General features: G+C 39.7%; 2 protein-coding genes across 7 annotated transcripts in view; both read left to right on the top strand.

Moving 5' to 3' along the window:
• The window catches only part of nudt4a (nudix (nucleoside diphosphate linked moiety X)-type motif 4a), a 21,782-nt gene extending 17,177 nt beyond the window's left edge, over positions 1 to 4,605 (top strand). For all 3 annotated transcript variants that reach the window (XM_086163901.1, XM_086163900.1, XM_086163899.1), the window contains exon 5: positions 2,982 to 4,605. In XM_086163901.1, coding sequence (XP_086020027.1) covers positions 2,982 to 3,205 — 224 coding nt within the window. In that variant the 3' untranslated portion in view covers positions 3,206 to 4,605. The remainder of the gene's footprint in view (positions 1 to 2,981) is intronic.
• A 134-nt stretch (positions 4,606 to 4,739) lies between these two features.
• eea1 (early endosome antigen 1) lies at positions 4,740 to 26,407 on the top strand. Of its 4 annotated transcripts, none has more exons than XM_086163891.1 (30): positions 4,740 to 4,855; positions 7,377 to 7,454; positions 7,570 to 7,664; positions 7,753 to 7,807; positions 7,887 to 7,952; positions 8,063 to 8,093; positions 8,173 to 8,277; positions 8,486 to 8,607; positions 9,521 to 9,676; positions 11,203 to 11,217; positions 11,495 to 11,611; positions 12,695 to 13,033; positions 13,157 to 13,306; positions 13,844 to 13,963; positions 14,733 to 14,936; positions 15,094 to 15,294; positions 15,412 to 15,525; positions 16,065 to 16,220; positions 17,132 to 17,271; positions 17,368 to 17,698; positions 17,906 to 18,007; positions 18,085 to 18,279; positions 18,689 to 18,871; positions 19,608 to 19,793; positions 19,881 to 20,012; positions 22,013 to 22,198; positions 22,273 to 22,511; positions 23,273 to 23,393; positions 23,516 to 23,614; positions 23,719 to 26,407. In XM_086163891.1, the coding sequence occupies exons 1-30, from the start codon at positions 4,832 to 4,834 to the stop codon at positions 23,839 to 23,841; spliced, it is 4,185 nt and encodes a 1,394-aa protein (XP_086020017.1). In that variant the 5' UTR covers positions 4,740 to 4,831; the 3' UTR covers positions 23,842 to 26,407. The 4 variants fall into 4 exon arrangements, with proteins under 4 accessions (XP_086020017.1, XP_086020015.1, XP_086020016.1 ...); XM_086163889.1 differs by having other exon boundaries at positions 7,552 to 7,664; XM_086163893.1 differs by having other exon boundaries at positions 4,793 to 4,855; positions 7,552 to 7,664; positions 7,887 to 7,948.
• Positions 26,408 to 26,443: the final 36 nt, after the last annotated feature.

Raw genomic sequence — 26,443 nt, 5'->3', positions numbered from 1 at the left:
ATGACCTATTTTCCCATCAATCATTTTCCTGTAAACTGATAGCATTTGGGGATTTTAGCAGATCTGTGCTTTCACTTAAATCCAGTGTTTGTCAGTAGTGTCTCATGAAGCTGAAATGCTAAAAAAAAGACATAATAGTGATGCCTCTATTCAGAAATCACTTAGTGATCTTAGTAATCCACTTTTTCAGTCAGACATTTATACTTTCAGTCGTATTCTTCGCAAGAGAAGCGAGATATCTCGATGGCTGTGATCTTGGAAATTTGTCGTTCAGCAACTGACAGCCTGATGGTGTTGACGGATAGATATGATAAGACAAAAGTAAATGTATGTCAGTTTTCTTTTTCCTTTTTGTGTGGGTGGAGGGAGGATGAACCATCGGCTATTCAAGACAACTCAGGAGAAAGCTTTGACCTTGTTCATTTCTACTCTTTACTTTCCATGACCAAGTTGATTCTATTCTGAGAGGAGTGTTTGCAGAACAGTATGCCGTTTTCTACCAACCACTTTAAACCTCCTCCTTCAAATTGTCCTCTCTTGTTCTGTGACAAGAACTGCCACTGCGGGAAAAGGGCTGAGCGGTCCCAGACTAATTTGTCCTCTCCCCATTGATGGGCCAGCAGTGGTTTATCTCATGGTGTCAATAGAAAGTGAGTGAATCTTCTCCTCACACACAAACAGCGATTATCCCAGTTAAATTGAATGTGAGGAGATGCTTTTGAGGCATAAATAACTTGGAGCGTACAGTTTACCGGACAGATCATCTTTATGGGCGATGCTTTATTTGAAACACTTGGTAATGTGATGGCTTCATAAACACCAACTGAAGTAGGTCAGGAATGCCTTATTTTTTCCACTCTAAGTTTAGAACTGAAGCATGTGCTGCACGATTTATTCAAAGTATGTTGTATAATATTGCACTTTAATGAACTGAAGAGATGCGCCTGTAGTGAGCTCAGCCAAACTACTGCTGAACAGCGTCAGTGAGGAACGTTTCTGGACCGGGGCACTAGTGCAATAAACAAGGGCTATATATTTCCATTCATGTGGTTAACATAAGTAAATGATTGGCCAAGTAGAGAACGTGTAGACACAGATTATGGTGTTCCTCCTTGTCTATCTCTGCCCAGGATGGCTTACATAGAGCTGGAGGGAAAATAGTGGTAAATAAAAAAAAATGACACATCTAGTACCACAAAAAAGTGGTAACAGATTTTAAAAAAAAAAATGATACAATGAAATCAATTATTGCCAGTTTAGCCAAAATCATCCTCTTTACTGATTGCTGCCAAATATTTTTTTGCCAATATAAAATCTTAGCTTGTTGTTGCACAGGGCACCGGGGTATCATAGCTTGTAATAGTTGGCAAAAACAGAACAGTGGTACTAGAGCTTCTCTCTTTTGGTCTACAGCAACTGCATATTGTAAAATCTGACAATGCTATTGATCCTTTTTTATTGTGAAAATCATTAGCTCATCATAGTCAATAGAACTTGACTTCAAGCAGCCATATTTCAGCGGCTGACTAACTGACACAGTAACTAGAACAGGCTCCCTGCCCCTCAGCTTAAGGTTCTGGAAAACAAACAGTGTCCATGTTTGGTATACAGTTGCTACACATTCACTCTCCTGCAATAAACAAAAATGGAAATCGCTTTTAGGTACTATAAAATGCTTTTTAAAAACAAGCTAAGTTATCTAGAGCGCTAACTAAATCTATTTAGTCTTACCTTTAGACCTGATAGGCGTGGAGGATATCTATCTATGTCGTGAGACATTTGCAAAGTAAATTTTGAGGGAAAAAAAAAACCCTTCATAATTGCTTTGGATTTTATGTAATTTTTTGGTAGTTAGTCATGAGTTACCACTTTTGATGTGTTATTGCCATCTACAGTCCATCCATGGAAGAGCTTATTGGCACTCTTTACAGCATGTTGTGTCACAACCACACATTTCTGTGCCAGCGTCTGTAGAAAAATCAAAACCATATAAACATGATTTCCATTGTGGTTTTGTTTTTGGTTGTTGATTAGTTCATTTTTAGGTTGCAGGAGGCAACAATATTTGGTGTGGGAAATCACATGTGAGACACGCTCCCCAAATGAATTACATGAGGACGCAGTGCTCGTAAAAACATTGAAATATGAGCCTAAAGTTAAAAAAATGTGACAAGGCATCATGAAAATTATTTATCCAGTTTGAAAGGATAGAGGCTTAAAAATACGATACGATAATGTTTCCACAGCAGAATCACTGTATTTTAGGCTGTAACCAATGATTGTCTTTGTGGCGTTATGGAGCATATGGAATCAAATAAATCTGGGCAGCATAAATGAGCTCTCTCAATTGCCAGTTTTAAAGAAATGGTAAGCTAAAACCGGGATCTGTTTTACCTGATTTAAACCCAGATGGAATTCAAACGCTGAAGGGACAACTTATACAATGTGAAGGCTTTCTTTGATATTTGAATTATATTCACTTGGGTTTCGAAAGAACCAAAGAATCGGATACTCATTCGTGATACATGTCCGTTACACAATGCAAGTATATTTTGTATGTCCATGACATAAATTGTTTAAAATTCAGTTGAAATCATTGATATTAGAAGTCTGTAAAAATGCTCCCAATTTTCGAGAACCTATTATTCTGTAGTAAAAAAAAAATGGGATTTATTTTTAGATTATTTCTTTTTGGGGGAGTAATGTCTGAACCAACTTTAGACAGGAACTTGCTTATTCTTATAACAATTGCTAATGGCCCAATTGCTATTAAGTATGAGATTTCCCTCATGACTTCAACAAAGGAGGGATTTTACAGGACTTTCAGCTGGACAAGAAGATGCACTAATGTGTCTAAAAAATATATATATTTCAAACTAAGAACCTATTTTCAAACAATATGATACACAACCTTCATGGTTATCGGCGAAATACAACTGTCTAACAACTTGCTTTCGTTCTTTCTGAAAATTGTTTTGCAGGAAGGAAACGTAAATGGTTCAAGGTCGACGAGGCTATCAGAGTGCTGCAGAGCCACAAACCTGATCATGCAGAATATCTGTACAGACTGAAAAGCACCTGCAATCCCACATGCAGCCCAGTTTGTAGTTCAACTAATGGAAATGCACTGGGCTCCCAAGTGATGGACAACAACACATCTAACTATGTCTGCGCCACACAAGCCCCTGATCTGGTTAATAGATAGGATTTTACCCAAGCTGTAAGCTGTTCTCCTAGGAGCAAGTACAGGAGGATGAAAAAATCTGAAAGACTTCTGCATTAACTACTAACACAAGTTCTCAATATGTACACTACAGACTTCCTGGATTTGATTTGACAGCAATTTGAAGTGAAACTAAATTGTGTAACACTTTTTCGAGTCCAGTTTTCAGTTTATTTTATGACGGTGATCACCAGTTGGTAGAGAACTTTACAGCTTATGGTTATAGATGGACTGTTTTTTTTCCTGAGTGTTCACAATGTAAAGATTATTTTTGTCTTATGTACTGAATAGCACTTGATGTTTTTTTTCTTTTTTGGTGCTCACAATGTTTGGATGTTTACCTTGGGGGGCGAGTACAGAAAACTGTTTGCTCCTAGATGAAGTGACCTGGTGACATACTCTGAGTCCACAAGGCGCTTATAGAAGGATTAGCTCCACGAGCATGAAAACATTGTTAAGATTTGATTATTGTTTTAATTTGATCAATTGTTTCTACCTGACTGGCTTGGTAAATTATCACTTCACCGGAACTCAAGTCATGTTTATCTGAGGGGGAGCAGAGAGCAAAGTCTACTGCTCCTGCTGTATCTGCCATGCACAAACACACACACATAACATCATCTTTAGTGTAATACAAATGATTAGGAAAATGTCAATGCAAAAGACATCACAATGAAATGACACTTAATGACAACGCAATAAAATGCCTGGAACATGTCTGCTACCCCGTCTTTCAATTTTGAATTTTGCAGAAGTTAGAACACATTCGTTTTCAAATCAGTCATTGTATGTTGCAACATTTTCAGGAAGAAAAAAAAAATTTAAATGCTTCAAAACCAGTGTGAATCCTGTCAATGTTTAAATATTTCACAGGAGAAATCCAACGTGTTTTTGCAAATTCTTTCAAGTGCCTTCACGGACAGAAAAAAAACAGCTGGAGTTTTGACAAAGCAAAACTGCTTTGTTTCAAAGCAAGACAAGCTTCTCTTAGATTTTGAACAATATGGTTTCTGAAGAGCCTCTGGAATGCTGTTGCATTTGAATGGACAGTATTTAGAGGGTACTGGCTTGGGTTTGTTTCACAGGGAAATACTCCCACCCACCATGAACAGAAAACTGACAGGAAGTCCCTGTCAGTGGGGAAACCGTGGTAGAATTCAGGAGGTGCCTGACTATTTTCCTTTCACACCAACGCGGCAGTGAAAACGACTGTTTTTATTTTAGTTTGTTGACCATCATCGGTTCTCGTACTGAAGAATCCGTCAATACAATTTTTATTTTCTATGCGTGCATGTGATTGAAATATCATGTTCCTCACCATCGAGTTGTATATAAAATATTTAAGTATGAATAAATTGATGAATAAAAATCTGTTCTCATCCCAGTCTTCGTATTATAACAGTAACATTTGGCACTTACTGTGAAGAAAAGTGAGATGAAAATACTATGGCATAATGTTGTAAATAGACGGTCTTCCGAGGTCAGCCTCTCAAGACCCGCCCATTCGTTGCTACTGCCTGATCCCGGTCAGGTGTCCCTGGTTCAGCGACGTAAACTTTACTCCTGGAAGACTGATTGGATTTTGTTTCTGGACAAACGGTCAAAGAAATGCTCAGAAGAATATTACAAATGGTAAGCCTGTATGGACTCAAAGCCAAGTGTATCGCTTTGTTGTCAAAACTAGCCTTTTTTCCCTCCACACGGAGGCCTATCTTTTTCGCTTTTCGAGGCGGTGACGCATGTTTTGTACAAAAGAGTGTCGCGCTTAGGTGGGTTCCGAGTTTTCATCAGCAATTTTCGAGAAGAAAAACTTGGTCAGTTCTTAGGTTTACATATCAAGCGCTCCTTCTGTGGGGCTGCCACTGTTAGCCATTTCATGCTAACTGGCTTGGAATGATTGATGCTATTCCAGCCAGTAGTGTAGCCGGCTGTAGCAATCTTCCCAATGAGGAGAGTAAAAATAAATGTCAAACATAGCAATGGCACAAGGAGCGGACAATAATGATTAGTATTACAAGATAAAGTGGTTGGGTTCGGAACGACTTTGTTGTCATGGTTTCTGTTACCTAGCTAACTGATAGGTTAGCGGTAGAATAATTCATCGTCCACTCCTCTTTCGTTAGCACCGCAGTTAGCTCGCGGAGACCTGTGGGAGGTCCCTTGACAGCAGGGTGAGAAAAACCCAAGCGGTTTTGTTACTTCCCTAATAACGATATTTCTGGGAAATGACCAACTTGCCCCCTCTGTATGGAATGGTTCAAATTTAGCAAAGGTTGGCTCCCGAACTTATCTTTTACTCAGAACTACATTTTCCACACGGCTGTGGGGTGCATAATTGTGTACACTTAAGGAGCCTCGGCCTGTATTGGAGTCATTAATTTCACATGCCATTAAAATGAAAGGCAACTGAAATTTACGTTATTTAGTGTTACTGGGTTTATGTTTTAATGTGCATATACCTCGAATCGCCTTGTAGCTAAATATTTTAACTAACCAGGCCAAGAAAACGATATTACAGCGTCAGTGAAAATTAAGAGGGTGTTTGTATCTATATACAATAACGTTAAACAGTGCTCGTGCTTTCTACTACAGTCTGTCCTACCTTTGCGGAAACATAGTCGAAATGACATCTCTTTAATTATTTAGTTTTCATCTTTATTCTTAATTAATCTTTTTACAGTTTTTCTCTTATCTCAACTTTTCTTGAGTTCTACGTTTACCCTTTTATCAGACCGGCATTAGATATTCATGCTCTTACCTGTAATTCAGTGAACCTATTTTAAGACCTGAACTTTTAACAACCTATTCAAGTCATATTTGCTTGAACCTGTCAAATGTCAAACTGCAATTGGACAACAATGAATTTACATATTTTTGAGTATTTTTTGGATATTCATATTTTACTTCAGTTAGCATTGAAGTATTTAATATATCATCATCATAAAACACTTGAATTAGGTCATGGCACTGTTTGAGGTGCTCAAAGTGTACAAATGCCTCCTTGCCACCACATACTGAAGGCATTCATTCATTCATGCATACTCATCTTAGATTAAAGTTTATGATTGCACTGCAGGTAGCACAGCATTTGCATCATATTTTCTTTATGTTCATTAAATCTCTCTAATTTTGAGTGTTTAATTCTCTCAGCATGTTTGCCGTTTCCCTGTTGAAATATTCAACTGAATCTCAAACTCTGACAGGAGTGCAAATGATGCATTTAATGTCCTAGACTTTTTGAATGAAAATGGCTGTGAAGCTTCCCAAAGGACTGTTTGGAAGCCTCAGCAGTGTTGATCGTAACTGTTCTCTTACACATAAGAAGCAATAATTGCTGGATACTTAACGTCTAATTTTAGTTTGCCAAAATGTTTTTGTAATTTTCGCTATGAGAACGGAAAGGACTCAAAAAATGTTGATTGACATAAGGATGGTCTTAGCCATTCTTATTATAATTGTCACTATCTTTGCTTTTTTTTCCCCATTTTTTTTCATTAAATTTGGAGTGGATGGATTTAATAATACTTTACTAATATTGTATAAAAGGAAGGAAAGTCAGGCAGCACTAATGTCCCTCAATACATGGAAAAACCAGTAGCAGCATTTCATATGAGGAAACTGACCAATTATTTCCGATTCTTGAGAGGGAAAAAGAAGGTCAAACTTTTACATGTTGAATGGAAACTTTGAGTGGTCAGTTGATGTTCAGCCCTGTCACAGTTCTCCCTTTAAATTGAGGTCTTGGCTTTGACTTGAGCTCTCCATTGTTTTTTTGTGTAAGTTAGGCTTTATTTTTAAACACATTTTTGAAATGTAATTTTTTTTATGTTGAATTTACAAATATTTTTGAGTAGCTCAGCAGCTGAGGTAAAATGACACGTTATTTAGTGTAAACTTGGAACTAATTGAAGTTTGAAGGAAATTTGAAGTAGAGGGTTTAAAGTGATCTTTTCACCAACATTGCACCCAGTTTACACATTTAATACGAAGATACTGCTCACTTAGATTATCTCACTATTTCGTTCAGTTTTGAGGTCCTCCAAAATTCATCCCCGAGAGCTCCATCGCCTTTCGAGAATATGGCATCATGGTAGTGTCGCACTGCATATTATATCACACTGTTGTCAATAAATTCAATTTCTCTCTCCTTCAGACTCCTGGGAAAGGGGGCTCCCAGAATGCAGAGTCAGAGCAGCCCAGCACAAACCTTAACCACGATCAAACCTCTGAGGTAAATCATTCTGATGATTTTTTTTTATACTCACTTATTTCTGAGCTGCCAAATTGAGAGTCTAATCAGTTATCATGGCATGTACTTCTGTGTTCAGGGCTTCATCTGTCCTCAGTGCATGAAGTCGCACAACACTGCAGAGGAATTGTTCAAACACTATGAGCTTTTCCATGATACCGGAGACCTCCCAGCTCATGTGGCTCCCACCAGGTGCGATTTACGTGAATCATGCCATTCACTGTGATGGAGAGCCTGATACAATGTTTAAAAACATTAATCTATATGATTTAACATCCAGGGAAGACCTCACAATGTTACGGCAAGAGGTTCAGGACCTGCATGCATCCCTCAAGGTATGCCCAATTGCCTAGACTGTATGTCCTTACTACATTCAAAGACCTGATTGTGTATGATTTTGTTTTTCTTCATCAGGAAGAAAGATGGTTTTCTGGAGAGCTCAAAAAGGAGCTAGACAAAGTCCAAGGACAACTGAAGCAAGTAATTCCTTCAAGATATTTAATATGTATTCAAGTGACAGTGTCTTGCCTGGTTACATGATGATGCTTCCTCCTACTGAAGATGTTGCACTCTTTCTCCCTGCTCCACAGAGCGATGGACAGGTGGCCTCAGAGGATTCACGTAAGACTGTACACATTTTTACAATACAATCGAATAGAAATTATAGTAAAGTGATAAATATGGGTTGCTGTTTTATCAGTCCTAGAAAGGAAGTTGAATGAATCAGAGACGGAAAAATTCAACATCAAACAGATGAAAGATTTGTTTGAGCAGAAGGCAGCCCAGCTGGCTACAGAGATAGTGGGTTAGTATGCTCTTTCTCTCGATTCATGCTGAAGCTCAGTTAATTCACTTATCCAGTTTTGTATAAGTTGTTGTTCATAAGTATTTTCGAATGTGGCCTCTTACAGATTTTCCATTTGTACTATGGACAGTTGTGTGTTATATTTGTATTGTAAAGTATCGAATATTATAAAATAAAATACTAAATTTTCATTTGTTGAATCCACTAGACATTAAGTCCCGTTATGATGAAGAGAGGAGTTTAAGAGAGGCTGCAGACCAGAAGCTTGTCACACTAACAGAGCAGCTGAAGCAAGAGAATAAAGAGAACGAGAGACTCCAAACTGAGCTGGTACAGCATACAACTCATTTTTCATCTTTTTCTCTTTTTGAGAGGCTTGAAACTTTTTTCTCTTCACCTTTCATGATTGTTGAGATTTCAAATACTAGAAAATAAGTAAGAAATAAACAAAAAAATCAGTTTTACTATGATTTTTTTTTCATGAATTTACAGGATTTCCATCTGAGAATTGTATGAATTTTGTAACACTTTAACAACTTTTACCACATTAATGGGGTTCACCCGCGACACATCAAACCAAATAAAAACTGCCCCTTGGATAGCACTTTTTTTTTTTTTTTTTTCCTCTTCGGACTGTGTTGTTATTTCCAGTTCATAAGGGTCTCGTGAACATGTGAGGTTTTTGAACCTGGACCATCATGCACCTAATAAAATGGTCTTAATTTGCCTAAACTATACCACACCTTAAGCAAAGCAATACCATGTGATAAATTGGGAACTCCATTACTGTATCATTCCATTAATAAGGAATATGATTGGCTGTTTATGACCTTGTTCATACTCGACATTGTCATTGGCAGACGGTTCTAAGTGCATTAGCTTAAGAAAATGTGTTGCCATATCCATTTTAAACTGATCAGGTATTTTTTAACGATATGAAGCATATGTTGTCACCGGTGACTGAATGGTACTTCTGCATATACAGTATGCATCCCTGCAAACTACCTACATGGTATGCTCTTTTCACCTGATTCCAAATGAAACGCATGTAATCCAACAAGCTGAAGCCAAGCAGTTCACAATATTTCAGATATGACACCAGCAGAACTCCTCATAAGACCTGTTTTTTTATTTTGGCAATCACAGTTCATAGAAGCTGCACATGGTTTTGACAAAAAAATGTTTGAATGTGCAGTGTTCCTTCTGTTCTGTTTCAACCCTTTGCCTCTCTACTGCCACTTAGCTTCAGCGACCGGGAGTGGAGGATGTGGAAGTACTACAGAAGGAGCTTGTGCAGGTGCAGACACTGATGGACAGTATGACGAGGGAGAGAGAAGAGGAGTCTGAACGCCTGAAAAACCACTATGAGCAGCTGCAAGCTAATTACACTACCTCAGAGGTGAGTAGCTGCAGTTTTATAACAGCATGCAGCTCCATTAACTCAAGGTCTAAGTTGCTCCTGCTACATCAGAAAACAATATGTATATATCTGTGAATCAAAAAGGGAAGATTTTGAAAAACAAACAACTAGTTGTGTAACTCTGGTGATTTGTAAGAGTATCATGGTTCAATTCCACCAGGGGGCCTTTCTGTGTTTGCGTGTTCTCACCTGTTTGCAAGGGTTTCCTCTCGCAGTCTGAAAACACATAGTAGGTTAATTGGAGACCCTAAATTATCCAGACGTCTGAATGAGGTAATGAATGGTTACATAACAATGATAATATTAAATGTATAATGCATTTTGCATCAATGTGCTATACAATTAAGACAATGAAATAGAAAAAGGTGAATTTATTCATTTATCATCTATACCGCCTAACACATAGTCAGGGATGCGGTGGAGTTAGAGATTTGCAATAGACCTATTGCATGTTTTGGATTGTGGGAGGTATGTTTCTAAATGTGACCCCTGTGATTGAATGGTGACAGATCCAGGGTGAACCCTACCTCTTGCCCAGTGACAGCTGAGATAGGCTCTAGCCTCACCACAACCCTTAACACAGGAAGAGCTGTACAGATAATGAATAAACAAATGACTGTATTATACAATATGGTGAAGTCACCTTCCGCTCAAGCTACACAATGTAGTTTAGGTAACAAGATTCTTTTCTCTCTGAGAAATATATGTAGAAAAAAATCAGCTGACAATTCTATTTACAATTGTAATTGTAACACAGATGGCTCTCTGTTAACTAATGTAAGTTGGTTTAGGTCTTTAAAAGTGAGTGGTCCTTTGACTCACTCAAGCATCTCCAGGCTTTTAACCTAATCCTCAGTACATCTTTGCAATGTTGTGATACGTAGCTGCTTCACTTAGCTTCTCATATACTTCAGTTGCATCTGTGGTGCTACAAATTGATGTTGGCAATCCTGTTTTCTCCAAAGAAATGTTTCATTTGGTGGCTTGTGTAACTTCATCAGTAGTGAGTTTTGTTGTCCCAAGTCCAATGTCGTGAAATGTGCAGTGTTACCGTCTGCTCCACATATAATACATGCAATTTCCTTCGTTCAAGATTTGATTTACTGTCGCAGTCAGATCTTTAGTTTCGTAGGAAGAAGTATTTTGTTAAATTAGTGACAAACCAGAGGGGCAAAATTAATTGGATTCCTCTGATTCATGACTGTGATCACTTTTTGGAAGGGAGAACACTTTCCAATTATTTCAGTCAGTTGTAATCAATTCATTGTAATTAATCTATTTGATTTGGATGTGAACTTTACTGCTGTCAAAGCACAATATGGTCATTATGACGCATGACTAAACTAATTGTGATAATTCCAGATACTCTGTTACCATCTTTTTCTCCGTGAGGCAGGATGGCTCCCAGTGTCTCATATAGTCACTGACCTTTGTATCTTTCCTTCCCTCCCCTTCTACTGCTTATCATATACTGAACCCTCTCCAACACTCACAATTTCTTCGAGATTCGAAAACTGGAGGTAAAACACATTTTGAGTCAGCTTTGCGTTTGGATGCCATTTTTTTCAGTCTCCCTCCGTTTTCAAAAGGTTTTAAAAAAGTTGTTTTCTTTCAGCTTTTAGTTACTTAGTTATGTTTTTGCTCATTGTTGTTCTGTCAAATCAGTGTTGTTCTATCATTGACATTCATGCCAGTTCCCCCATCCCCTCACACACACACATACTGATATTTTTCAGTTCATTAACTGTACATTAAATGTTTTATCCAAAGATTATATCTTTCAATGGTGAATTTCAGATGACCATATCCCAACTGAAGGCAGAGCTGGAGAAGGGTCCACAGGAAGCTGCTGTCTATACACAACAGATTCACCAGCTGCAGAGCTCTCTGAATAATGTGCAGCAGCAAAGTCAGGTAAAATTCACACCAGATTATAATTACTAGTCATTCACCAGTTATCCAGCTGTGGCATCTACAGCTTAAATTAATACATCTAATTAGCATTTCTCTTTTGTTTTGTAATTTTAACATACATAAAGGAGTAGCCCCATTTTTGCGTACCCTCATCTGCTGCTCAGCATCAAACTTTATTGCAATGCTCTGCTGCCACCAGCTCTTATATGCAACCAAGACATTTTAATTAAAATCAAATGCCTTCATATGTTTGAACCAATAGGATTAGCCTATTATCACATCAGATCTCCTGCACAGGCTGAAATACACTTGGGCAGTTGAATTAATGCAATGGAAGGTGATAATTTTTGGGTTTTCTCCAGACTAACATGTCAATAATTTTGCAAAGATAAAAGGTGAATTGAAAAAATGAAAATTCTCTGATCGTCATCCCTGGACCCAGAAATGGCCCATTTCTAGCATATAGATAAAAAGCAGAGTTAATTGCATTGAATATAAGGTAAAAGTCATCAGCAAGCATCTATGGTCAACCAAGAGGAGTGCAGGTACAGGTCTGTGACATGGAGACAGGTGAAATGAAGAGTTGAGGGGAAAGGAGATTCTTACAGAGGATTGATAATGTTTGCCCTCTGCTGCACTTGACTGGAAACCAGATTTACTGGGGTCTGTGAAATCCAAGCGTTGTGTCACAGCAGTTAGCAACATATGCAACTATTAGAATCATTTCACAGCTGACACCAGGACAGGTGCTGCACACGTGCCACAGTATTCCAAGATCTAAGTTGTAAAACTGTCTTTTAGAAATGGGATACCACACTCTGGGTATGCTTATTCCTTATAATGACTCATGTTATTGTAACAATTTAATCTTCAATTGTTAATGTTACCAAAAGCGTAATTGATACCTCACACAATTGATTGTCTGAAACACTGCCCCCTCTCCTTTAGCAACTAGAAATACAGCTTTTATGGTTTGATTGTCTGTTCCCGTAATTATTTTCTCCTTATCAGAGTTGTCAGTGTTGGCTTTTTCTTCCAATTTCCCAAATCTCTGCTGTGTTCATCTGACCCATGTGTCTTTAGAACATGTCTGAAAAGCTGGCACGCAAGGAGAAGAAATCTCAGGAGCTGGAAGAGCAACTGCAGGCTGAGAAATCTTCCAAAAAGGGAGTCCAGGATATTTTAAGGGAGAAAGAACTGGAGATCCAAGAGCTCCAGTCTCGCGCCACTGGGGCAGAAGCATCCCTGCAGAAGGCAAATGCAGAACTTGCACAGAGAGCTGAAGAGGTGGTCAGGTTCAAGAGTGAGATTACAGAGTTAGAGGTGAAACACGCAGAGCTGAAGGTTGAGAGGAAACAGCTGGAACAGCAGAGAGAAGAAAAAGAGAGCCAAGGTGCTCAGCAGCAGACCGAGATCAGTCAGGTAAGAAGAATACACAAGTGCCATACACAAACAGTTCCATAGAGAACAGTTAATACCACTCATTGAGGTAGAATTCTTGCGTTAGTTGCCTTGAATGTCTCTTTTCTCTCTTGACTCCTCTAGTTGCATGCCAAACTTCTGGAGGCAGAGCGGCAGCTGGGGGAGGTGCAAGGTCGTCTGAAAGAACAGCGGCAGCTTTCTGGGGAAAAGCTCAAAGACCGTGAGCAGCAAGCAGCCGACCTACAGCTCAAGCTCTCCCGAGCTGAAGAACAGGTAGACAGAACTTAGAGAAATGCAAAATGTGGCTGACACATTTGTGTTTAGATGGGATTTTCATTGTCTTACACTCACATACAAAGTGCAAAATATCCAGCCCAGTGAAACAGCTTAGATACTAACTTTATCAGTATTGTTGTCCACCCTGGATTTGCTTAGAGAATGGTAATATTGTACTTTGGGTTAACAATTGAGGTTTTTGTGATTTGGGACATTATCGCCCCCCTGCCTTTGCCTCTTTATAAACTCAAATAAGAAACTGTTTAATTTAACCAATCCAGTTCATCACCCCCTCTAACTGCTACCTCAAAAAACACAATTGATTATTTCTAAGTCAAACATTATCTCTCATAATATTTTTCTATGACCTGACAAAGTGGTGGGTGGGCTTACCATACGCAAATAAACACACGTTATTTGTAACTTATGTGACTTATTCATAACAACAAATCAGAAAGATGATTTAGTATGATTATACATAAAACTGATTTAAGAAGAAATGTAAACTAACAATTTCTTGATTGTTGTTTTTAGATGAAAGAGAGCACTGGTAAAAACACTGACTTGCAACACCAGCTGGAAAAGTCCAAGCAACAGAACCAGGAGCTACAGGCTCTCCAGCAAAACACCAACGGCAAACTCCGCGAGGCACAGGTGCTGATGACAGTGCCTCTAACATGAGGCAGTCATACTGATATCAGTAAACATGAAGCCAAGAGAAACTCTATAATCACTTAAAATAGGCCTCCCAGTTTTTCTCAATTCCTGAACTCTGGAGTAAAAGTGGCTGTGATTTTTCAATCATGCCATGTGGTACATCACGCACATGAGTAGAGACAGGGCAATCCAAATGTAAATGGTATTACTGTTATGTCTATGGTATTTCTTGTAATTTTCATATTTTTTACCATACATAGGTCATTTATTGCTATTCTACAGCTGACCTTTTTTTAATTATTTTTACCTGAATTCCAGTGGACATCTGCAGTATCTTGCTGATTTTCCTCATGATTTTCAAATCAATTGACAACGAGCACGTTAGTTAAAAAAATATTGCTGAAACACTTGTCATCACTAGAACCTTCAAAAGATAAAATTTACCTGTAGCTGTTTTTCATTGTATGAAAGGATACAAAGTGTTCATTGTCATATGCACAGTAAGGAAACGTGTTCCCCGTATGAAGAAATTCTTCCTTTGCTGTCTGCATTGACGCTTTGCCAAATCGTATAACAAGTTGTTAGTAGCATAGAAGATACGCAATAAAGGGCATTGAGTGAAAGATGCACTGTGGGTAAAGGTTCTACTATTTATAGAAAAAAATTTACATATGCAAATATTACAATACATGTGTGGGCATGTTGGCTTTCAAATGTATTTATTGAGAGGTAAATCCCATAACAAAACTTATTTTGGGTGTCTTAGAATGACTTGGAGCAGGTGTTGCGTCAGATTGGGGATAAGGACCAGAAAATCCAGAACCTGGAGGCTCTGTTGCAGAAGAGTAAGGATATTGTAAGTCAGCTGGAGGCTGAGAGAGAAGACTTATGTGCTAAGATCCAGGCTGGGGAGGGAGAGACAGCTGTCCTCAACCAGCTTAAGGAAAAAAACCATGCACTTCAGGAACAGGTAGATGAACATACATGCTGAAAATCATACTGACACTAACCAAAGCCTGTTATTCAAATTACACACCAACACAGGATGTAAATTCTGTGTTGTTGGTTTTTTTTTTTTTCGATGTATGTCAAAGCCTTGATGATTGCCGTTTGTTCTCATTTTAAAGGTAACACAGCTGACAGACAAGCTGAAAAACCAGTCAGAGAGCAACAAGCAAGCCCAGGATAATCTGCATGAGCAGGTCCAGGAGCAGAAAACCCTGCTTTGTTCAGCCCAGGACCGGGCTCAGACCCTGGAGACTTCGGTCAGTGAACTGACCGCTCAGCTTGCAGAGAGCAAGGAGAAAGTAGCACAGCTGGACTCTCAGGTTTGTCTCTATCCGCTACTTATTTATATGTGCATGCTAGTAAGCTCTGCTCAAATGGCCATTATGTCCAATCCTTCAAAAAATACAATCATCTTCTGTTTGTTTTCCTAACCACAGATTAAGGCAAAGACAGAGATGCTGCTATCTACAGAGGCAGCGAGAGCTGCACAAAAGGCTAACCTGGAGAACAGTCTGGAGACTGCCCAGCATGCATTTCAGGACAAGCAGCAGGTTAGGTTACGTTCTCATTTGTACAATTTCACGTCAATATCCAAACAAATTATAACTATTACAAGCTATAAGCGCCATTTTACATTGTGAGTTTGTTGGATAGACCAGAGCTAATCAAGACTGACAGTGATGGGGTTTTGATAAGATCCAATCAAGATTTCTATGTATGTGTGGTAATTTCCACCTCTTGACTTCATTTCTGACAGGAAAGCAACTGTGGAGTTTCAAAATGAGTCAGGGTTTGTTGAATTTCTAAGGTTCCAGTTTTTAAGGCTAATTAAAATGCTGGAGAAATGTATATTCTATGTCTAAATAGAGCAAATTTCCAATCAGTATTAGAATAGATGGAGTTGAATTTTGATTTAAACTTGAGTGGTGTTTCTCATGTTTTGATAGTAATATGTAGAAATATAATTGTATTTTAGGGGGGCAAAAAAAAAACAATGTGGTGAATTTTTTTCTTCCTTTCATTCGGTATTATTTTTCACTATGGTTGTTTGTATTTTCCATTTTGCACCCTCTTCTGGTGTTTTGTGCAGGAGCTGAATAAAGCTCAAAACAAAGTGGAGGAGCAGGTCCAGAGGCTGAAAGAGAGACAGGAGCAATGTGCCCAGTTGGAAGCCGCTCTGAAGGACTGCAAAGACAAACTCCTGGCGTCAGAGCAGCGTACAGAGCAGCTGGAGGGGATCGGCAGGGTCTGTTTTTTTCTTCTTCTGATATAAAACTTCGAACCAGAGATCACCCATGATGTCAACAAAGAAAAGCACACTATTATGACATTTTCTCTTGTTTCTGCTCGATCATTTTGCACCATCTTAGTACAAATAACAAGAGTCATTGTGGACTGTGCATTTTCAGAGCTACCTACTATGGGCGAATGAATGGCAAAATTTACCTGCAAACACAGTTGCAATAATGACTTAAAGCACCATTCTCGCAGTGTCCAATTTGTACAGTAAAGTGTCCTGTTGCAAGAGGAAAAAAAACATCAAGATTTTCAGAGAAAAGCAGTGAAGACTGTAGTTCTGTCAATACAAGTGTTCATGGCAGCACCACCCCCTAATTTTTTTTTTAAGTATATACTGAATATATCCTATATACTGTATCAACATCCAATGTCTGTCCCTCATTGAATTCTCTTTCATACAGTTACGTCTTATTGCATTAGAAGGTCCTGCGCAGGTGTTCAGAAAAGGAACTGAACTCTACACTTGTTGAGTAATGATTATTTTGAAGCCAAACTGAGAGCCATGTGCCGTGATGCATATCAAATCAAGAGTCCGTGCTACCCATCTGTAAAATGGCTATGGCGGTGTGTGGCGTCGTATGGGAATATCATTTTATTTATGCTAATTTCAGGAAATTAAAATAATACAGGAAACAAAAAAAAAAAATTGGTAACAAAGAGAGTGTTAGTTTTAACCAAATGGTGTTCCATTTGAGAGATTTTGCTGATTCTGAGAGCAGATGTGACTTAAGAAATATGTGGAAATGTCCTTGACATTTTCAGCCCAGTGATTGAAATGACTCGATTTGTTCTGTTTCTACAAGAATTTTATAAAATATTTATTTTCTTTAATGTCACTGCATTTTTTCAATATGACAGAAAGCGGAAACCCAATTGACTGAGGTTCAGGCCTCTAAAGACGAGGCAAATAAGGAGGTACAGAAGCTGAAGAAGGAAGTGTCAGAGTTCAAGCAAAAAGTCAAGGAGATTCAGCGCCTGCTGGAAGCTGAAAAAGCAGGGTGAGATAACTTAAACTGGCATATGATGATAAGATTTTTTTTTTGTTTATTCCAATGTATTCTAAAGATTTACCTGGGTGTCTTTATACTTTGCAGGACTTTAAATCTTCAAGAGGAATTAAAGAAAAAGACGACTGCTTTGAGTGACACCCAGAAACTGTTGGATTCCTCTGAGCAGGAGAATGCTGCTCTGAAGCTGAATGTTGACCAGGTGACCAAGGAGGGTTCAGCTAAGCATGCAGAGTTAGATAGGAAGGTTCAGAGCCTGACTGCAGACTTAAGTAAGGCACAGCAAGAGAAAGCGACTCAAAAGAAGGAGCTGGCCTCAACTCAAGAGACCCTGGGCAAGACCAAAAAGGCACTGAAAGAGAGCCAGAGTCAACTGGACACTGAGAAGAAGAACCACAAGTCAGCTATGGAGGAGAAGGTTGGTTCACCAACAGGGTTTTCTCATTCTCTTATCAATTTGCCTTTTGTTCCATAAAGAGACTTTTAATTACTTGTCTGCAAGGAGATTAAGAGTGTTGGAAAACACAATTGTTTCCTTGTATAAATTTCCCTTGAATTTCACCCTAAATTCCTGCTAGTGGAACAATTGCTATTTTGTATATCACTGTTCTGTATCAATCTGAAGGAAAAATCCAATGCAAAGGATAAACAAGAGCTCCTGAAGAATAACAATGCCATCACCAAATCACTGAAAGAATCTAGTGACCAGCTGGAGCAGATAAGAGAGGTGAGCTTCCTAAAAATGGTTTTAAAGTAGTATTGGATGTAACAACTAAAGAACCATCATCTTTCTACAAATCTCAGGTTGAGAAGTCATTGAAGGTGCAGCTTGGTTCTCTGGAAAAGCAGCACTCAAAAACTGTGGAGACACTGAAGGAAAAGGAAAGTAACCTGGAAAAACTGCAGGCAAAACTCAAAACAACTCAGGGAACCTTTGAAGAGGAGATAAAGAAACTGAAGTGCCAAGTGGCAGAGTTACAGGAAGTCAATGTCAAGAAAGTGAGTATCATTCCCGCAATTCCCGTTTTTTTGTTTTAGCTGGGCTTTGCAATATATCAATGCAAAAAATATGAAATCACTTACAGCTTTAATCACCCGATGACAGCTTGGATTGTACCCAGTAACATCACTCTGTGTGCAGGATAAGCCCTTAAGATAATGAATGAATGAATTTAAGATTGTATTTTTATTTTTTGTGACAAAAATGTCATGTAATTCAACTTTCCTCAAACGTTGTTCCTGATAAAAATCTTGTTTCTTCTTGAAATTTTAAAGATTCCGTATATCCTATGTTTATTTAGAAGTAATTGAACAGATTGTCTGTTATGCAGTGATTTGCAATAATCCTGAGATCTTTAATTTTTTTTTTGTTTGTCTTTGTTTGTTTTTCTCCGTTTTCCTGCATCAGTCAGAGGAAGAAGGGAAGTTGAAGGAGCTGGTGTCGGGGGTGGGCAAGGAGCTTGCCTCTGAGAAGAGCCGGACTGCCGAGCTGCAGAAGACCTCAGAACTAAATCAGACAAATCTCGCCAAGCTCCAGTCCGACCTCTACGGAAAGGAGTCGGAGGTTTCAGCACTGCGGCAAGACTTGAAAGTAGGTTCATGCAGATAGGGAAGCTTTGTTTAAGACTGATTTGCTTAGTTTATGAATTAGCGTAATGTAATTTTAGAGGGGTTTTCACAGACACAAAAACAAATCCCCACAACAGGGCCAGTGTTACAAAAATGCAAGGAGTAAAAGAAAAATGTTTTCAGCAATTTTAAGTTTGGCTTGAAAAAGAACTAAACCTATTTTACAATCAGAACACAGCAGAAAGTGCTGCTGCTTTTTGGTTCAGTCTCTGGCTAGTGTGTTCAGGGAATCATGGGAACTCCCATCATTGTGATGTCTCATTATCACAGTGTTTACAGTTTTTTCAGGCCTCGAATGCACGGTTGTGGTTCAATCCCATCATTTATGTCCAAGCACTGCAGATGGCTCTTGGTGAAAAGGGTCAGAGGATGCAGCTCATTGTGTGCAAGGAGCACAACTTAAAATGAACCCTGCCATAATGCCATGTTTATGTTCCAGCGACCTGTTGCTGGAGGTCAGATCTGTTCCTGAATGGTGTGGGTTACCCGTACAGTTTTTGGTGGTGGCTGTGGGGAAAAACAGTACTTTCCTTCAATTAAAATCTCACGTAATGCTGGTTTAATGAACCATATTTATTGTCCCAAAGAAGTCCTTGATTAAAGTGAATGACGTATTGGTTTACAGATGGAAAATAGACCACTTGATCTATGATGTTGAGTCACATTTCTAATCGTGTGTCCCTCCACCTGATTCTTAGGTTTCAGGGGAGAAATTGAGTTTGACCCAGGAAGAGCTGACCACGAACCGGGCCCATCAGACTGCCCTAGAGAATCAGATCCAGGAACTGAAGACGAGCCAGGTGTCCCTTCAGCAGAACCTCACCAACCGGGATCAGAGTTTGCAGCAGCAGGAAAAAGCTCTGAAAGATCTTCAGAAGCAGCAGGTGAAAGGAGAAAATCAGCTTGCGCGAACAGGCATGTGGCTCAGTGCGGTGAGGTTCAAATCCTCTAAATATTATCTGCCTACGCAGGGTCTCATGAGGGAAGAACTGAACAAGGAGAGGAGTAAAATGGAGGCGCTGACCCAAGCCAAGACTACCCTTGAGAAGAACAATATCACACTGACATCTGACTTAAAATCACTTAAAGAGAAAAGCGAGAAGGTCAGTTACATCTAGTCATAAACAAAACACACAACACACCTCAATCATTTGACTGACTGCATCAGAACCTTTCACAATAATTGTTGTCTTGATCACAGACATGGAAAAGAAGAAATGAATGTGTTGCAAGGTGAAATGTTTGCTTTGAGTTTCATTATTATCCATTTATGGCAAATAAACCTGTGTCAAAGTGATATACATGCCGACAAACCAGTGGCGGGCCATGCCTTTCACACCGAGGCCTTAAGTAGTGCTCCATTTATCACTCCACCTCTCAATAACTTTTATGGCTATAAAAAACATTTTATTATGCAGAAATGCAGTACAAAGAGTTGTTACATCGCAGAGATAACTCAATGAATGCTGTTGCTGAAGAAATAAATCCGGAGTGCACAAGTCTCTTTCTACTGCAGCTATTAACATGACACACATAAACAAGCAACAAGAATACCCATAAAATTGCAGTGTTATTCCGGAAAATAGAAACATTTTACTCACCAAAAATTTTGATTTGTACACAAAATCCATTCTCCTCAAAAGGAGTTCAATTCCTCTGTCGTTTAGATTATTCATGCGCTTTAGCTCCATCAAGAAGTCCTTTTCTATTGCCATCAGAGCTAATGCTGACAGTCGAGGCTGCCCTGTCGTATTTCAGGCATAAGTTTTAGTTTCATTAAGGGCTTAAAATGTTTGCTCATCAGAAGCAATGGACGCTGGGATGGTCAACACCAAACACACAAATGCTCTCTTCTTAACTTTGGCTTTCACTCCATTTAATCCAGAAGACATGACTGCTGCAACGTCAAAACACATGTGCCACAACTGTACTCAGACATTTCATTTTCCACCAAAAGTTGGATAATAAGACCTGCAATGTCATCAACTTATTTCTGGTAACATCTTCGAATCTGATAAACTGATCCTGGACACCTGTGCCTGTAACATAACGCAGGACCAGTGCAAGCTGCCCTGCATTACTCTCTGTGCACTTGCTCACTCAGCTGTAGATTCATTCTGGTTTCCCCAAAAGTTTTGGGCAGCAATGGTGTCCGTCAGTGCTCCGGTGTCTCGTTGCTGCCTTGGTTAGGCAAGTCAAACCCAGTGTGGCACCAAACACCATGCCGGTCAGTGGCAAATAATAAGCACTCCCAGCATGTGATTGAAATGTGATTTGTTAAATCCTTTAATATGAAAATACATGTCTGGAAGCGGCACACCCAGGGAAAAAGCTATGAAAGGAGGCAGATAGATTATTAGGAATTATTTAATATTCATGGACAAAATATAATTAAAATCAGTCTGTGATTCAGATTTTTTTTAGGCCAGCAGAGAATGCCTTGTTGGCCCCGATGGCCCACCACTGCAGCAAATAATGTCCTGACTGAGCACATGCACGGCTGTCAGTGGCTTTCTAAGGGAACAAGTTTAGATATGTACAGGGTATTCTTGTTTTTCCGAAGATCACATTTGTTATTTCATAACATGGTGAATGCTCAGGCCACAACACGTACCTAACAGCCTTTTGGGGTGTTAGAATGTGCTTTGATGACTTAAGAACTACTAGAAACCGCCTCTTACTGTGCCTAACTAACTAATGGCAGGGATGCTTCAGGGCCACTGTATACAGGGAAGTGAAAGGTAGTTTTCATCTTGTGTCATTGAAATGTATCTGCTATTAGTCCATGTGTCCAAGCCTGGAATCATGTAGAGAATGACTGACTGCCATGTGAAGTCCCACGCTGCCAAGCATGACCTGCTTCCCATACCTGTGTCTTATGTAAACAGCTTAACTCCACGCAGGTCATCAGGGCCTCATACTTCAAACGTATAGCTGAGCATGCTTGAGTTGACAATGTGACATGAGCCTGGAATTTCCAGTTCAACAAAGCTGCCTCAGAATGTGTCCCGAGCTGTTGTTGGAACAATAACTTTGGGGCTTAAAGCTGCACCAGCCTTTTGAAGTGTCACCTTGTATGGTTCTCCTCCCTTCTCAACTCAAGGATATGGGTGAGCTGCAGGAGGTCAAGCAGCTGTTGATCCAGCAGAAACTGGAGCTGCAGGACCAGGTGGAGGTAGCGCAGGGGGCCCTGCAGCAGGAGCAGAGAGACCACCAGGCCACCAGGGAGAGCAGGAGCCAGAAAGAGGAGCAGCTCCTTGCCAAAACTAAGGATCTGCAGGACCAACTGGTAGGCTGCTCTGGGCAGGAAAAAAGTTTAACCCAATTGATCTTTAGCATCAATCAATACTTTCCTCTCTACAGGTGGCAGAGAAGCATGCCAGAGAAGACCAGGTGAAGCGTGGGGAGGAGGCCGAGGCCAAGCTTGGCATCCAGGTGACGGCTCTGAATGAAAACGTGGCCACATTGAAGAGGGAGTGGCAGGGCAGCCAACGCAGAGTCACCGAGCTGGAGAAGCAGACAGATGAGCTCCGAGGAGAGATCGCTGTGCTGGAGGCCACCGTTCAGAACAACCAGGACGAGAGGCGGGCTCTTTTAGAAAGGTACCTTCTTGACTAAGTGAAATTTAATGTGCTTGGTTTTCAGTTCTATCTCAGTAGCAATCAAGCACTGATTGATTGGATTTAGGGTTCATAGTTAGCCGGCCAAAATTCAATGTGGTATCATCTCTTTCGCTCTGAATATGCGTTACAGCTGATTCTGCCAGTGTTTTTTACAATATGTAATCTCCACCATCTACGTTATTTGCTTTTGTTTTCAAGTCAAAAATGTGATATTTCAAGATGAAAAACCTGGTTTTCATTTCAAACCGAAAATTATAAATCTTTCTGATGATAAGTTTTTAATTATCAAAAACATAAGTTAAGAGTTACAAGTTATAACATGTCAGAAACAGGATGCACTACAAGGTTAAATAAGGTGAGAAAATATGACATCTACATTTGTCATGACATCTCTTTATTTATGCTGATGGATTTTGTGGTAAACGTTTAAGAGGATGTCAAAGACCTTTCATTAAATTGCTTGTTCTGTTCATGTATTGTAGTGTATATTGTTCTTTGCAAAGACCTGTCTGTCACACTACTTTGCCAGAGGAAATGTTACAAATGTTTGGTTTTGTAAAAATGAGTTTTTACAAAACATGCCCTGAGGGCAGTAGCATTACACATCGTTAAAATGCGGAACATTCAAGGTAGAAGTTAATTAGGCAAGCTAATAGGTCGCCTGCTAGGTTTTTAGTATTTGCCGTTAATGAGCAGTTCACGCTCAACAAATGCGCTTTGTTTGTGCAACTGTGTCTCAGGTGTGTGAAGGGCGAGGGTGAGATTGAGAAACTGCAGGCCAAAGTGATGGAACTGAGGCGGAAGGTGGATGACACCACGGCAGCCATGCAGGAGCTCGGCAGAGAGAATCAGTCGCTCCAGGTGGGTCTCCAAACCTGGGCCCCTCTCGTACTCAGTGAAGATTCTGTTGTTTTTTTTTTCCCCGCGCACATGCAAGAGTCCATGCCGGCACTCTGATGTCATTCCTGTGTTTTGCCACTTAGATCAAACAGTCCCAGAGTCTCACCAGGAAGTGGGCTGAAGATCACGAGGTGCAGAACTGCATGGCCTGCGGAAAAGGCTTTACTGTCACTGTCAGGAAGGTAAGAACAGTGACAGGACAGACATCGTGACAGCGACTCTTTTTTTTTTTTTTTTCTATTGTGGGTTTTGTGATTGTTAATAATTTGCTCCTCTGACCCTCCAGCATCATTGCAGACATTGTGGAAACATTTTCTGCGCCGAGTGTTCATCCAGGAATGCACTGACACCTTCTTCAAAAAAGCCAGTTCGGGTGTGCGAGACCTGCTTTGAGGAGCTCCAGGGTTGATTTCCCCCAAATTCCTTTACCTCCCCCCGCACCCCACTCCCCGCGCCCCTTCCCCACACCAGTTGACAGACGAAGGTGTGTCATATTTAATGTGCACTATAACGGACAGTCCCCATGCAAAAGACTCCCGCCTGCATGTGACCTATGGCTCCAGGGTGGGGGTAAAAAAAAGAAAAAGAGAGAAAGAGGGGCTTCAGTGAGGAGACACTGGGGCCAGGACAGTCGGAATTGTCTATCTGTTTTTGTGCCTTTGCTACTCCTGTGGCTCGCCAGCTGGCGGCAACAGAGAACTCAAACACCATCCATCTTTTTAAATTGCTCTTCACATCTAGCCGGTTTGCTCTGTAAGTCACTTAAATGTTTGTCATTGGTGGTAAGGAAGTGTCAAGTCAACGCTGCAGGGAAGCGAGGAAGTAAATGTTGGGCGAGTGATTTGGAAAATCACAGCTTGCCCTCGCAAAGAACACACAAGTAACCGTTTTAGTCGACTAATGTTGTGTCAGATCAGATTTTAAAAGATGAGGAAATTTGATTAAACGGATCTAAAACTAATTAAAAATTGTCTGGATTTGTTATGATAACTGCAAGAGCAAAAAATGCTAGCAGTTGAGGTAAAACTCATAAAAACAAAAAAGGTGAATAGGTCTAATTGTGTTTTAATGCTCTGGCCCTTGGAGATGTTGGGAATCTTTTTAGGAGTTGTCAGAACCAAGTAAATGAGAAGGTACTTGTATTTGTAATTGTTCCGCTCTATGCTGATGACATCGAGTCAGTTACTGCGTGTTGCCCTTTGTGCGGCTGAGCGTTGTGTGAATTCAAAAAAATCACATTCAGCCTATTTCATGACCAAAGAATGTGTGCGGTGGGAACGCAGGTGAGAGAGAGAAGCACCGAGTTCGTTTCAGATTTCAGTATTTTTTCAAATTGTCTCCTTGAAGACATTTGTTTTAAATCACAGGGTTTAATATTTTACTTTTGAATTCATGAATTCAGCACGTATGATTACCTGGATGGCTTTTAATGTACAGTCTGAACTCTTTTTTTTTTTTTTTCTTTTTTTCTTGCGTCACTTTGTTCTTTACTTTGTTTTCTTTTACAGTTGTGGTGCTGTTTGCAGACTTGTAATGCAGTCATTGAAGGTGCCTGCATGTTGATTTTTAAGTTTCCTGCTGCTTGTCTTTACCCATGACTACTGCTGGATTTGTGTGTGTGTGTGTTTGTGTGTGTGTGTGTGTGTGTGTGTGTGTGTGTGTGTGTGTGTGTGTGTGCGCGTGCGCGCTCTGCTATAAAGCAATAACTGGCTATGCGTGCTGTCACTGTTACTGAAAGGCTGTTTAGTGTGTGTATGTTTGTGTGTGTGTACAGTGGGCGTGCTGCATTATCTGCCGAGATGCACTGTATGAACGTCAGCTGCTCAGAACTTAGAAGCTCTGGTGTGTCGGACGGGGATGCAAGTGCTTCTTTCAGGTTTCTGTCCCAACATGTCTGACGCTGAGAACTCTGTAAATACTCTTTTGTATAATTTATAATTGCTATCCAGCTGACATATTAATTTCCTGTGCAACTGTCTGAAGACTGGAGCCAGCTTTATCACTGTATTTTGCAGCATCTGCTTGTTTTAGATTTGCCTCCCAATTGGATTTTTTCCCTTATATTTACCCCAAAAGAATGAGCTCCTCAGATGAAATAGACCTTTTTGTTGTTGAGCAGTGCGTTGGTTTTGTTCTTTCTACCTCAGATTGGCACAGAAAAGCACTATTTCTAAACTTTTGTGATGAGGTGGTGGCTTCGGTAAAGGATTTATCCATGAAGTTGTACTGTCCCAAGAGACCCAGAGATGATTTTGCACCTTATTGAAATCTGGGCTTGTGCTTGAGGAGTAACCCAGCTTCAAACATAGGACAACAAAGTTTATACAGCATTTCCAGCCCAGACATTCTAAAATGCTCTTCAGTACTGCGGCTGGCATCATTATCTTTGTAAATGTTTGTAAGTAAGCAGAAAATGGAAATATATAACACTAGTGGATGTAGAAACATGACAAAATTGAAAGTGTGTGGTTCCATCGTTTTTGTTTTTTTCTCACAGACTGTACACACTCATTGTGGCTTGCTTGATGTTGCTGTTAGATGTCATGCATGGTGACTCAGCTGGCCGTGGCTCACTTTTTCTTCATGTTTAGAGTCGTCTGGTTGTGAAGGTGTGCCTTAGGCCAACACTCTGTATGTCATGTCTCACGGTTAGCACCATGCACTACCACTGTCAGGGTGACATCTCTTCAAAAAAATGTTTAAAAAAAAAAAATGTTCACTTGCACCAGTAAATTTTCTAATTCATTGTGAAGAACCTAAATAAAACCTAAAAATATGTTTCTAATTTGTTTTTTTGTTTTCACTATTTAAGAAATGACCAAAATGATCTTTCAAACAAACCTGTGTTCAAAAATTTGAGATGTTTAAACTTTCATTTTGTTGAATTAAGATCAACCTCAATTTTTTACCATAATGTTTGGGTACCTCTAACACAATTTGTGGGGGATTGTAAATTAAAGATTCAGTATTTATCAGCACATGACTTTATGACTTATAACAAAATGTGACCT

Source organism: Fistularia commersonii, chromosome 17 (genome assembly GCF_037954325.1).
Source record: "Fistularia commersonii isolate RoL2024-O1a breed Wild chromosome 17, RoL_Fcom_v1.0, whole genome shotgun sequence".
NCBI lineage: Eukaryota > Metazoa > Chordata > Actinopteri > Syngnathiformes > Fistulariidae > Fistularia > Fistularia commersonii.
This window is presented reverse-complemented; position numbering and strand designations above follow the sequence as displayed.